The 14383-nt window shown below is 43.6% G+C and overlaps 1 protein-coding gene across 30 annotated transcripts in view; it reads right to left on the minus strand.

Annotated features, from left to right (window-relative positions):
* SORBS2 (sorbin and SH3 domain containing 2) overlaps positions 1 to 14383 on the minus strand; it is a 673099-nt gene that overhangs the window by 176202 nt on the left and 482514 nt on the right. For 15 of the 30 annotated variants that reach the window (XM_069199887.1, XM_069200019.1, XM_069200027.1 and 12 more), the window contains one exon: positions 8787 to 8843. The exons of the other annotated variants lie outside the window; for them this stretch is intronic. In XM_069199887.1, coding sequence (XP_069055988.1) covers positions 8787 to 8843 — 57 coding nt within the window. The remainder of the gene's footprint in view (positions 1 to 8786; positions 8844 to 14383) is intronic. 30 annotated transcript variants of the gene reach the window in all.

Below are 14383 nucleotides of genomic sequence, written 5' to 3' on the forward strand. Positions count from 1 at the left end.
GCACTGCTTGAAATGACATTGTGGCTGCGGTGCAAAGCTGGACGATGCAGCGTGCAGTGCCCACAGATCATGGTGTAGGCAGCGGCTTGGTGATGGAATCCAGTGGCGTCGGTGAGACCAGGGCTGTGGTGTGAAGCGGGACAGTACAATGTGCGGTGTCACCAGGTCACAGCGCTGGCAGCGGCATCATCGTTGCCGATGCGCTGTTGTCGGTAGGCCCAAGTCGACGATGCGCCACATGACGGGCTCCGTGCGGTGTCCACAGGTCGCGGTGTAGACAGGGACCCCTGGTGATGACACTGGAGTTGATGGTGCTGGCATCGGTGGACCGGGGCTGCGGTGCGGGACCGTGCTTTGTGTACTCCACGAGTGGTGTCCACAGGCCACAGTGCAGGCAGTGGCGCCAATGTAAACAGGAGGGTCGTTGTCGGGGATGCCTAGGCTGCGGTGTGAGCAAGGTGATGCCGGGGTGTGGGGCCAACAGGTCACAGTGCAAGCAGTGGCTCAGTGGCAGTGCCAGATGGTGGTGTCGGTGAGATCAGGGTTGCGGTGCGAAATGGGACAGTGCGGCGTCGGCAGGTCACGGTGCACACCACAGCGTTGTTGGTGGCGTTGCGTGGTGTTTCTTCCTGAACAGCACAAAAAACACAATTCCCAGTGCTGTAGGCAGATGAAACAGAAGTCTTTAGTGTCCCTGAGACTTCTAATAGGAGGCAAGCTCTACTTCAAGCCCCTGGAGAACTCGCAGGATACACAGCAAAGTTCACCCTTTGCTTCCTTTTAAGGCAGATGCAGGAATGGCAGGCCAACCCAGCAAAGCAACACAGCAAAGGGGGAGTACTCCTCCTCCAGCTCTGGCAGAGGTTCCTCTTGATCCAGAAAGATTCTAAAAGTCTGGGGTTTTGGGTCCACTACTTATACCCCTTCTGCCTTGGAAGTAGGCATACTTCAGAGGAAAGTCTCAGTTGTTCACAAGATCCTGCCGTGCCCAGGCCTGGCTCCAGACACACTCCAGGGGGTTGGAGACTGCATTGTGTGAGGGCAGGCACATCCCTTGAAGGTGTAACTGAACACTCCTCCCTCCACTCTAACCCAACCCAGATGGCTGATATGGATATGCAGGCTACACCCCAGCTCCCTTTGTGTCACTGTCTAGAGGGAATTCACAACAGCCCAACTGTCAGTTTGACCCAGACGTGGAATACACAAGCAGGCAGAGGCACAGAATGGCTTAAGCAAGAAAAGGCCCACTTTCTAAAAGTGGCATTTTCAAACAAACAACACAACGTAACCAAAATATGTATTTTTAAAATGTGAGTTCAGAGGACCCAAATTCCACATCTCTATCTGCTCTCAAAGGGAAACTGCAATTTAAGGATAATTAAGGACAGCCCTCATGTTAACCTATGAGAGAGATAGGCCTTGCAACAGTGAAAACCGAATTTGGCAGTTTTTCACTGTTAAGACATGTAAAACACACCAGTACATGTCCCACCTTTAACACACACTGCACCCTGCCCTTGGGGCTACATAGGGCCTATCTTAGGGGTGCCTTACATGTAGTAAAAGGGAAGGTTTGGACCTGGCAAGTGGGTACACTTCCCAGGTCAGGTCGAAATAGCAGTTTAAAACTGCACACACAGACACTGCAGTGGAAGGTCTGAGACATGTTCACAGGGCTACTCATATGGGTGGCACAAACAGTGTTGCAGGCTCACTAGTAGCATTTGATTTAAAGGTCCCTCTGGGCACCTCTAGTGCACTTTATTAGGGACTTCCTAGTAAATCAACTATGCCAATCATGGATAAACCAGTCACCAATACAATTTACATATGGAGAACTTGCACTTTAGCACTGATCAGCAGTGGTCAAGTGCGCAGAGACAGTAAACCTGCAAAACAGACCAGAAAATATAGGAGGAGGAAGGCAAAAAGTTTGGGGATAACCCTGCAAAAAGGACCATTTTCAACAAGCCCCCTTTTTCCACCAGAAAGGAGTAAGCTGCAGACTTTCATAAGACATCAATGAGCTGCACTACTTACAAAGACAACACAGCAAAGTAACAATTCTTTCTTACACAACTCACAGAGAAGAATCCCTTATATACTTGAATCAGCACAGCAGGATCCCGTTGCAAATAAAGAACCTGTACTGGGCATGAAGCAGCACTGTAACAACCATTATTTTGACAAAAGATCACATAAGAACACAATTTTTTCTATATAAAGCAGCAGAGCTTTCAAGTTTCCTCTTTCCATGCCCAACTTATTCATTCAGTTAATTTTTCACTTTGAAGTCTGTGATCTGTCGTCCTGTTAATTTAGTTACAAAATCAGGATGACAACTCCCAGTATTCAAAGAAAGATCTTGGACTGGATGAACTGCTCATGCATAGCCTTCAGGAACTTTAGAGCTTTGCAAGGAAGCACTGCCTGCTTAAAGGGAGGCCAGAGTGCTGCAGCAGAAGACATGGCTTGTGCACGCACAGCTGCTCTGCACCCTTTATGGGCCATAGCACCCCCTTTAATCCTTCCAGAGGGCTACCCTCAGCATGGGGAAAGGAGTGTGCTCCACTCTTTGTGGCACACAGTCAGTGCGCCTCCTGACAGTTTCTTTGCCTCTATACTGACTTCCATAATATGGTGCGAGCACCGAGGCAAAGTGATTCCCTCATTTGTATACACCCATACCTCCATACGCTCGCCCAAGATAACTATGGTGCTACGGGTGCACCAGTGCTATCAGTATTATAGGTCCGTCTGTGGCTCCTTCTGTAATAATTCAGTGCCACAGGGTCTCAGAATATGGGCATACATGCCTGTTAGGCCCCTTATGGCCCTCTGGGGCACTGTATTAATACAGCACTATAACAGCAAGAGCAGTGCCTTGAAGATATCCCACCCTCTCATGTAACTAGAACTTCTAGGGCAACATTTTTCTTTGATGGTGGTTTGAAAAAGCTGAAACACTGCTTACCAGATGACTGCAAGTGACCAAAAACGCAATGCCTTAGGTTTTCGTTTAACCCAATGTATTCTGGGATTTGCAGTCCTGGTTTACTTCAGTTTATTGAATTGAAGTAAATCCTCTGAAACAACAATCTGTAAAGGACTAGGCGAGGACTGAAGTATTGTGTGCTTGACATTGAGTTATTCGATAAAAGGTCCCCTTTTATGCAAGATAGAGGTAAATTGTAGACTTTCATACTAAGCTGCCCAGTACAGTGCACAGTAATGCCCTTTTCCTACATAAGCCCAGGAGGGTAGGACTGGGGCAAAAAAATTAGTCTAGGCACCACAGTAAAAGTAGCCCCAATAGATAGCTAACTAGCTAAAAAAAGTGACCCAAACTTGCAAATCAGGCCAGTTTTTAACTTGTAAAGACATGCTGTATGTGAGAAAGCATGCTGAAAGCATTGTTTGTGGTAATATTGGGAAAATTAACAGTGTAAACCGGCCCATAAAAAATGCCCACAAACTAATCTGTTAGACTAACCCATCAAGCACTGCCTGATTGCCCTATAGGACAGTCCGACCCTGAAGCACGGAGAGAAGAACCTTTTCTGTACCCTGTTGCACATAGAATAACAAAGAACTCCTATGCATATGAAGCAGCAAAGTAACAACTAATTTTTAACAAGAGCTCACAGAAGAACATACACTTCTCTTAGGACGCAGCAGAGATCTCAGGTCTCCCAGTTCCATTCCTGACTAATTCACCCTGGCCATGTTTTTCTCTTTCTTTCTGGGATTTGTAGACCTGCTAACCCAATGATAAAATCAGGTCTACAGCTCCCAAAAATCAAAAAAGGACCCTGGACTAGGTGAACTACTCATGCATGGAATTGAGCAATTACTTTAGAGCTCTGCCTGCTGGTATAATGCCTGTTACTCCGCAGCAGAGAACATGGCTCCCCCATCCAAGCCTCACTGATTTCAGGCAGACAGCGATTGGCTCTAATTCAGGTCTGTCAGTATGTTAGCTCAGCCGCAGGAGGGCCAGGCTTATTTTACTGAGGGTTTCGGAGTGCTCTCATTCACAGAAGCTACAGCTTTAAAACAAGCATTGGCAAAGCCAACAGGTTTCGCTTATGCAAATTTATGAGCTTTGTCATAGGCGAAAACTATTGACTTTGCCAATGCTTGTTTCTGTTGGTACCATGAGTGCCAGGGAGAAAAGAAGTCGGCCTGCCCACACAGGCACTCATATGAATGTTAAATGACACTCCTGCACAAAGGACTCCTCCTCCATGTGCACTCTTTTGTTTGATAAATTAATTACACATTCATTTAACTTTAAATGTCATAATCCAACACACAGTGCTTCAAGCTGGGTGGAAAAGGTGGGGGGGGGGGTCTCAACAGGGGCATGCCCATGAAACACCTAGGACTCCTGTAAAGGGGCATGCCCTCTGTAATGAAAGGCGTGGCCTAGTAGAGGGAACTAGAATCCTGTGTTGCACAGGTTCATAAACTGTTCTTTCACAAATTCATAGGTGAACAATATATTTAAATTTACACAGAAACACTTTTCTGTGTCATTAGGAATAATAAATCAGAAAGTGTTTTGTAGGGCAAATAGTGGTATTTTTAAAGAACTGACACATTTTTTAACTAGTTACTACCAGCAACTTACTTCCATAGCCTGCATACAAAAGCCTTAGGGATATTGGGTGGTTTACTTTTAGTGAATGGACTTGACATTTTCACTTTGCGTTTGAAAACATTATGCAGCGATATGATGCATAATAGCTATGCTCAAGATTGTATCCCATTCTGAAAGACTTGACAGCCATGGGACAGTGAGAAACCAGTAGTACTGAATGAAAGGCTAAAAAACTACACGCGGGACAAGCAGCAATGGCAGAGAGCCACCAGTGTGCACGGCAGCCGGAGACACAATGGCGGCTTCATGGTAGCGGAGCGAGAACGGTTAGGAAAAAATGTTTATGCATATGTACTGACAAAGTTCCATTGCTCTGTGTTTCACTAAATCAGGGCGTTAGAGCCACGAGTTACACACAGTGACATGAGCTGGAAATAGAAGAAAAAAAAAACACTCATCGGGACCGAACTTTGTGTAAATTGCAGTGCTAGCTCCATCCCAGCAACTGCAGAGAAGGAAATGTTTTCAAGGAATGCATTATTTTCCGTTTTACATATATTTCTTCTTTAGTTTTTTCAGCTGAAAATGTGCCATCTGCCTTCTTCAGCTAATCACCGCCTTGGTGTTACCGTTAGAGGCTGCTCTCTGCCCAGCACTCCTCTTGCCCCTGCAGATTCAGTGATCAGTTTGTGATCGTGGCTGCAGACATATAACAGCATCCCCAAAGTCCTATCAAAGGCCAGGGAAGGGTGGTACCTCGCTGAGGTCATGTATGTTTCATGCTGAGGACGAGAGCAACTAATGGAGAGCCCATTAGAAGCCTGACTCGGCACCTGGTTTTGCCCTGGGCCCACTGAGCCCTGGTCTGCTCTGTAAGAGGAAGGGACTCGAGTAAAATCTTCACTCAGTTCTGAGCTTTTTTCTGCAGTGTTTGGTTAACTCATTAGTGACACACGAATGGCGTATTCATCTCACTCCATGAGTATTTTATTCTTTATTGCGTAATTAATTAAAATCATTGCAATTACCGTACAAAAGAAAACGTTAAAAACACCATAAAACAATTAATACATTCATGCTTTCTGTAAGGTTGCTAGGCCAGATAAGCTCTATGATCATCTTGAAATGTATAGTCATGCATACTAGATCAACACTGAGTCACTGACTGGTAAATTAGACCTGCTCAAAGGGGCTCTAGGTGATAAACATCAGAAAGTGTTTTTTTTTTTGTGACTAATAAAATGTAAGTTGTCCAGTCCAAAGGTAGGGTATACAGAGTGCAGTTGGTGGGAGTGCTGGCAGTGTTCATTTCCTATGCCAGCTGAAGGCTTGTTTTATCATCTTGGTTGTTTGTAGCATGTTTTAAGGAGTGTTCAGTTTTTAAAATAAATTTTGCCAAACAGGCCATGTGTTGCGGAGTCAATCCTTTCAGACTAAACAGGATAGCCTGCTGGTATGTTATGATACCATTGGCATTGAAGATGTTTTTCAGATAGAGCTTTCTCCAGGATAGCAGAGCGCAGCAAATACAAAGGATGTGTATGAAGTCTTCCCGGTGATGTGTGCAAAGTCTACATCTGCTGCTGTTTGTGGGTCTAAGCCATTTTGTTGCAGCCTCCAATGAAGGGAGCAGTCAGAGTCTGGCATGGAGCACCTTTATTTTTAGTGACGTTTTAAATATTTCTGCCATGTAAGGCTGTGCTGTCGGAGCCTTATACGTGTTAATTGTCATCCAAGAGTGTGATCGATTTCTGAATTTGTATTTGTCCTTTTTCCAGGAGAGCAACTTGATTTGAGTTTCCAGGCGCAGCAGTGTGACGCCCAACGGGGATACTGTCCCCACTCAGTGTGACACAGCCTCATGAGAGACCACTCCCCACTTGGAGTATTGTGTTTATTATTCAGGTAAACTTCACCCTAGTACTAAGGCCCCCTAATTAGTGGAATCATGCTGGGAGAGCTGTGTCCCCTCTAGCACATGATATCACCTGGAGTTATCGGTCTATTCGTTGAAGAGTCGTCACCGGGGGTAGGCAACAAGTTAGACAGTACCCGCATACACCCAAATATTGGCACACTGACATGCTGCCTCTGTTACTCCACTAAGACGCTGGGCAATGGGGCTATATTGAGAGAAAAGAGAAAAAAGGCCATCCGAAAACTTTCCAAACAAAACTCGCCTTAAAAGGTACTGATGCAGTTACAGATTTCTAACGTCTGAATCGCAGATATCTCATTAAGAGGAAACACAGTAGGAGAGTATTAGCAATGGTGACCATACTCTTTTGATTAATGGCTATGACCAACACCATCCACAAACATAGAGAGCAGTCCATGACAAAAGGAGGCCTGGGTTGTCCTGTCCTCGGATGAGCCACTTGAGGACTCTTAGCCTTATCTGATATGTGCGAGTCCTCCTGAACAGTGAATCATGACACACCCATAGAGGGGGAGCGCCTTCAGAAAGGGAAAATTTTTTCTCTAATATCACCGCACCTAAATCAAACTGTGATATTAAACCAGCGGAAGGAGACGGGTACTGGAAGCAGTGACTGAGGCCAGTCTCCACAGCATGATGACTGAGGCGAGGAGGAGAAGTTGACCAGCAAAGAGTCACGAGGGAGGGACAGAGCACATTTTTAGGGGTGGGAGGGTTGTTACACTATGCCCTTGAGTATGGGACTGTAAAAAACATGAAAGAGTAAAGGAAACGGAAACACTGTGAGACCTAACCTATGGCATCATGTATGGCAAGCTTACTCTATGCCTCAGAGCCACATTTGCATTTCTAGGTGCAAGGTGGCTTAATAAATACTTCCACTCTCAGTGCCTAAGAGTGAGACAAGATGGAGTAAGAGAGGTGGGCTGACAAAACTTGGGAGTCAGGGAGATGAGAGGGAGGGGATAAAGAGAGATTATGTATAGGAAGGAGGAGCAATATGAGAGGGTGGGAGGGAGGGGGAGGTAGCAAGAATGTAATGCAAGTACAAAACTATTTGGTAACATTACCAATTCACACACAAATGGGACATTGCAAATATGCCAGAAATGCCCGAGCTTGAATTCCACCCCAGCCAACCAATGGCAGTCCTCTAAAAAGAGCATAAGCTCCAATAGCTGAAATGAGCAATCCTAAAGCCCACTCTCTGTATACATCCTGGATGCATGTACTCTATTGGTAGCATGAGGCTCCCCACAGCTTAAAAGTGCCTGCAGGTGAAAACGACAGATGGGGACATGAGAGGCCAGTGGAGATTATATATAAGAAGTAAGCAGTCCAAAAGAAGTTTACAGTTATGAAGTATGCACGCACTACAGTGCACACACACAGAGTGATATTTAATGATCTGTGAAGAGTTGCCATTTTCAAAACAATACAAAGATTAAAGGGAAAAGGGGAGGACTAATAGGTACACAATTTATAGTCAGCATTTTTTAAGCAAAATCAAGTCTTGGCAAACGGAATCACAAGGACAATGCTGAAGCAGTTGCTTCTGTAGTCATCTACATCCCAGACTGTGCATGACAAAAGATCTACAACAATTTGTAGTGCTGAAATCATGATGGAGGGCAAAGGTTTCCTCAACCTAGGCATCACAGTGAGGTCACATACAAACCTCTCTTACCGGGGCTAGGCCCGAGCATACGCAGCGACAGTATCATCAAGTGCTTTGAGCTCCCTCGAGTTCTGTGGGCTTTACTAACTCCCACAAATTTTGCAAATAGCCTTTCATCAATCTGGAATCATTTGTAGGGTTTGTATAATGAACTTGATGTTGAATTCTTACAAAGCTCTATGAATTTGCAGAAGTTGCGCTTCCATGGTGCATACTCCCCTAGTGTGCACTCATACCTCTGAAGCATACAACATGGATACAAACATCAAGGACCTGTCTTTGTAACTTACAGGTAGATTCCCCTCAGCCCTCAAGATTCAGTTTTGACCATGTGTGCCGCGCAGAACTGACATCAGAGTGATCATGCAAAGGAAACTAATGGATGAGCTATATGTAATGTTTGACGGTCTAGAGGAAAGATATTGTATCTTCTACTGAAATAACATTTAATACCCAATATCTGACAGGAAGACCATTCACAAAATAAACAATGACTTATGCCCTCTTTCATTAGTTAGCTCCTTACACATGAAAGTGGAGAATGAAAGGACAGTTGATGTTACCTCTTTGGAAAGCCCAGAAGGTCTTTCTTGAACATAATCCAAAAGCTTTTTAGGAGGCTGGTGGAGGACACGGCACACGGGCGGAAGTGAAGAGATGAGATGTGGGGGCGAGGGGTCAAAGAAAATGAGACATGTGGAAAAGGTGACATAGTTAGAACCTGGGTTCGCCTGCAGACAGCATCAGACACCAAAGAGGGGAGCCAAAGGGGTAATGTAAGTGAAGGGAGGTTACAATTCAAACAAGAGTTTTAGTAGGGTTAGCTAGCAAAACTCCAAAAGCACTAGTCACGCTTTCAAATCACATGCAGAAAGAAAAGAATAAGTAGGTACTAATACTGCTAAACCACTACTTCAGGAGACTCACCCTTGTGCAGTGAGTTTTGAGTCACTATTTAAGATGTCAAAATGTATATCTTTCTCTGTAGAGTAGTTTTTGAAAATGTATGTTTTATGTTTTTACTTTAATTTGCTACATTTATATTTGGAAGTGTTTTAAATTGTTTTTATCTTTCTCGTGTTTTATCGAAGCAACTGTACTGTGAAAAGCTGTTGCTTTGTGCCCATTTATGTTGGTGTATCTCCCTTACTTGGCACGGTTGGATAGCGAAGCACTCTTCTGAGCGTTGCCAGCAGTGCAGGAAAGCTGTTCCTCTTCCCTGTGTAATATTTCCTGATGCACACTTGGCTGGAGACATGAAATGTGCTTGTGAGTCAGATCCTGTGGGTGGACATCTTCTGTGAGTGTGGGAGCCAAGAATGAGGCGCACTCCTCCTCATGGGTCCATCATCTTCCTGCATATGGCTGTGTGCATCATTAGCAATTACTGCGGTAAAGCTAATGTGCATGCAGGGTATGTAAGGAAAATATGTTGGCACATAAATGTATCATGTATTGCAGCCTGCTAGGGCGGACAGGGAACGCGATGTATGAGAGGGGCAGTAAGGTCGTAGATGCAGTGTCGCTTTGTCTTGTCCCCTGCGAAACTGCAGAAAAGAACCATTCTAAACATGACCGCTTGTTCGCTAGAGTCAATAATGTGCATTTAGGAGGAGCACATACAAAGCAACAAAAATACATCTTTTTTATAGTGAACGCTACGACTTCTAAAACTAGACAAAATCACCAATACGTTTTAAAAGAATGAAGATTAGGCAAATGTCATGGTTCACTTACAACAACTTCCATACCTTGGAGTCCAACTGTCTGCCCTGTCATATCTCTAATGGGGAAGGACCTGGAAGGACAGAAGCCTTCTTGCGTTATCCACACTCTTGCATAGTTCCCTTCGAATTTCCCCAATAGTGGAACTTAAAACAACTTCCAGACCTGGGTGTCCAACTGTCGGCCCTGACAACTCTCCAATGTGGAGGGACCTGGAAGGACAGCAGCCTCCTCGCAATAGCCACAATCTTGCATGGCTCCTTCCAAATCTCTACAATAATGGGTCTTTTAACACCTTCCAGACCTTGGTGTTGAAATGTCAGCCATGATATTTCTATAATGGGGAGGGACCTGGAAGGACAGAAAGCTCCTCGCATCAGCCACACTCTTGCATGGCCCCCTCCAAAGCACTCCAATAGTGGGAACTCTCAACACCTTCTAGACCTTGGTGTCCAAATGTTTGCCATCATCTCTCTAATGGGGAGGGACCTGGAGGAAAGAGGCCTCCTCCCATCAGCCGCACTTTTGCATGGATTCCTCTAAACCTCTCTAATAGTGGTACTCTAAGGCTGATTAAACATGATTGTCATCTTTTCAGTAATTCCATAAAGCCCTTCCACCACAGGCTTACCAGGATGGTCCATTAAAGGATGTGTATGTGAAGCAGTGACAAAACTGAGAGCTCCACACACATTATCGCCAGAGCATTTCCATCTGAACAGTTGAGCTTCTGAACCTCACTTTGCTACAGATGTACTTTGAAGGTGTTCATTTAGCACCTACACCTGTGATGAGCTATTGTGTTTGTTTCAATGGAATTGGAGGGATGTATGTGGCGATCTACTATAGCAACAGCCTTAAAATACACTTTACTAAAAGATGCATAATAGTAAGTCATTTCAATAAACTTTGCTGATCCACCTGACAAATCGCACATGTGTCTATTTGTGTAGCTACATTTCCAAATGAAACACCATCACAATTCTCTGTCAATAAGTATTTTGCATTATAAGCAGCCAAAAATAAGAACATGATTTACTGATACTACCTCTTAATCTCGGCTGCTCTATGGATTGACTTCTCAATGTCAGTGGCCTGTCTCTATGCAAATGTTATGCCAGACTGATGCGTTTAATCAATCATAATATCTTTTCCAAAAAAGATAAAGATTAAGTTATAATTCTTAATTCTACACAGCACACCCTCTGATTTATCAATTATGAAACCACTTTCGGACTGGCCTATAGGGCCATCTCTGAGTGCCCAATGTGCTGGTCTGACAGTTGAATGTGTGGGCCGATTTTGTGGCTGTTTATGAGACTGTTTTTTGTATAGTGGGTCAATTTGTATTGTTGTTTTCCCTGATATTACCAAAAACATTGCCTGCAGCAAGCACAAATGCATGCAATCTCCGCTACCTTACAAAACACCTACACAGCGTATCTTTACAAGTTCAAAAATGCCCTGGTTTGCAAATCTGGGTCACTTTTTTAGCTATTGGATACACTAAAGGGGACCATTTTTATTTTGGAGCCTGGACCTATTTTCTGTCCCACTCTGACCATGTATGAAACCAATAACTCCATCCAGCGGCCAAGGTACACAGTTGTGATAGTGTTGAGATGATGGGTAAATATGTTCACAATGTAGAAGAAACTCTACCAGATTTTCTGATGATCATGTTTTCAAATGCCGAGAACTGGGACTAAGCCCTGACAATAGACTCTGTGATAATGAGGTTAACCTGTGTTCCACGGCTGAGACCCAAGAAACAGGTGTACATTTTCACTATTACTGTGATATCGTCAAAGGCCCTGAGAAGCCTTACTCTGAGCCTTGGAATGTCCCCATCAGGGAACTAAGAGCACAGGAATTTGAAGGAGCAGTGAGCGACCTTGTATAACAGAAGAGACATCATCACACTGCCACAGAGAGGGCATCACAGGAGGAAAAGACAATAGATATGCCTCCTACTGCTGGCATTTGAAGTAGTACTTGACTCCATTTCTGCCTCAAGTGGACCTCAATGGATGGGCAGGCCACCATTGAAACAGAGAAAATGATAATCCTACGGAAGCTGGGTACACTTGACAAGGGATTCCCATACTAACAATTGTATTTGTAGAAACCAAAATGCCTACATGGATTGTACTCACATTGGAGTGGAGGTAGAGAAGGGGAGAGGACATAAAGAGTATTGATGTCCAAAAGGCACAAAGAAGACACACAGAATCCTGACTGGTGTACATGTAGGGGTAAGTGTGTGTGGCCACGTTCTGGATTATTAAGGAAAGATCAAAAGAGAACTCTAGCTTATTTCGTATTCTAAATATTTATCATTTTATGCATATTTCCTTGGTGTTTAGACAAAATATCGGAGAAAAAATATCATGTGGACAAAATATTGTGTCAAGTATATTGAGGACAAAAATATTGTGAAGGCAAGTTTCTAAAGGTAAGCAACTTTTTTCTATAGAAAACTCTATATATGTACCTTGATGATTGTATATATTTTCTGAGTATGTAGATGTGGAGTTAAGATTAGTAAATCTATACTCACCTGTTTTCACTTACCTTCTCAATATTGTGTTCCTCAATATTTTTTAACGCAATATGATATTCTGTCCACACTATATTTTGGTTTTCGATTTTTTGTCATTGATCTATTTCCTTTACTTTTGGAAATTGTTAATAATGAGCTACTTGTGATTTCTTAACAAGTCAACCAAAAGCATGTAAAACCCTATTTCTTACATGATGACTTGAGGACTGGCCAAAGGTAGGGGAGAAGTAGGAGAGAACGGTAATGCCTGATATAAGACATCTAGCTGTAATGAGACTATCATATTCCCATAGTAATATTACTATTACATGTTAATGCTATGTTTTTCCATACTACGTGGATATGTACCTGCTACACAAGAAAGGCATTTAATTGCAAAGCAGGGTCAAACAGGTCACTCTGCAGCTCTGTCATGTTTCTGGTAGGCTGCAGGCTCGGGCAGCTGGGCCCACGTCCATGGCTCCAACCCCCTGCGGAAGTCTCAGTCTGAACTGAGACACATAGATAATTAAAGAGGATGAGTGGGAGGGGGGCCAAGTTTGGTTTTGGCAAGGGCACTATCTGACCACAAGCTACCCCTGGGCTCAGGGGTTTCTTACAGAGAAGGATGGGCTGCCAAGGCCCAAAAATTGCCCCATTGGCTCATATCTAGCTGTGGACTCCAGCACTGTCGGCTCATTAGGAAATGTTTCCCAGGACAAATTTTGGTGTCCAGACTGCCCCTACTGCAAAGCTTTAGATTACTGACCTCATTTGCTAAAGGCCTATCATATCTACAAAACAGGCCAAGCTATTAGTCACTTTGTTAATGCGATAGATGTTGCAATGAGGACGTACGTTTCTCATTTGACAAATATTACATTTAATTAACAATGCACACATGAAAATGAGCTTTGCTGGCTCACACTCCGGGCCTGATTACGACCTTGGTGGATTGGACACTCCGTCACAAACGTGTCGGATATCCCGCCCGCCGTTTTACAAGTTACATAGGATATAATGGAACTTGTAATATGACGGGCGGGATATCTGTAACGTTTGTGACATAGTATCCCATTTGCCAAGGTCATAATCAGACCCTAAAACCGAAAAGAGGACGACGGTCTGTCTGCGTTGTCTGGATTACACCACTGTATCATGTCCTTTCTGGTCACCTGCCATTGCGAGCCCTTCGTGTACTAATGAAGACGAGAGACATGCGTATTTTGTTAAGGTTAACTGGCCACCATACTCTCTTGTATGTATCTCAGATGTCCGACAAGAGTATGATATTGGTATAAAGGAAGGCAGCTTCATTGTAAACTGAGATCAACCATTTCAGAAGGTAGATTAAGTAATTGTTAACTTCCCTGCGAGGGTTTTCATTATCATAGCCTCTCCCAGCAGCAGACTCTCTTAGTTATAAAATATAATAATTAAAAAAAGATTTAAAATCCATCACTCACTACACATTTTGAGAACGTGAGTACAGGTACATTTTGGAAAGGGTCTTCTGCTAATTCCCTCCACAGAAATTTAGAAATGTGAGTGAAAAAAATGAGCATTAGCTTCTGCATCTACCAGCAGACAAATTAAAGTAAAAGATGTTTGCAACTTCTATTATGTAAAGTGCTGACCAATGCCAACAGTTTTACTTTAACATCTACTTGTCACTTAATTTATGTTCAATAAAGTTCATTATTGTACAGCATTTGGTCTTAGATACCTCAGTGTTTCATAGAGACTAAAGAAAAGGGGGTTGTCCGTCCGGAAAAGCGTGTGCTAATGTACATGCAGCTATTACCGTGTAAAAGAAAAGAGTGTGATTTCAAACTTTGCTAATTATTAATTACAGATTGTGGTCCTAATGGTTGTTTGCATTTTACTTCACAA

Source organism: Pleurodeles waltl, chromosome 1_2 (assembly GCF_031143425.1).
Source record: "Pleurodeles waltl isolate 20211129_DDA chromosome 1_2, aPleWal1.hap1.20221129, whole genome shotgun sequence".
NCBI lineage: Eukaryota > Metazoa > Chordata > Amphibia > Caudata > Salamandridae > Pleurodeles > Pleurodeles waltl.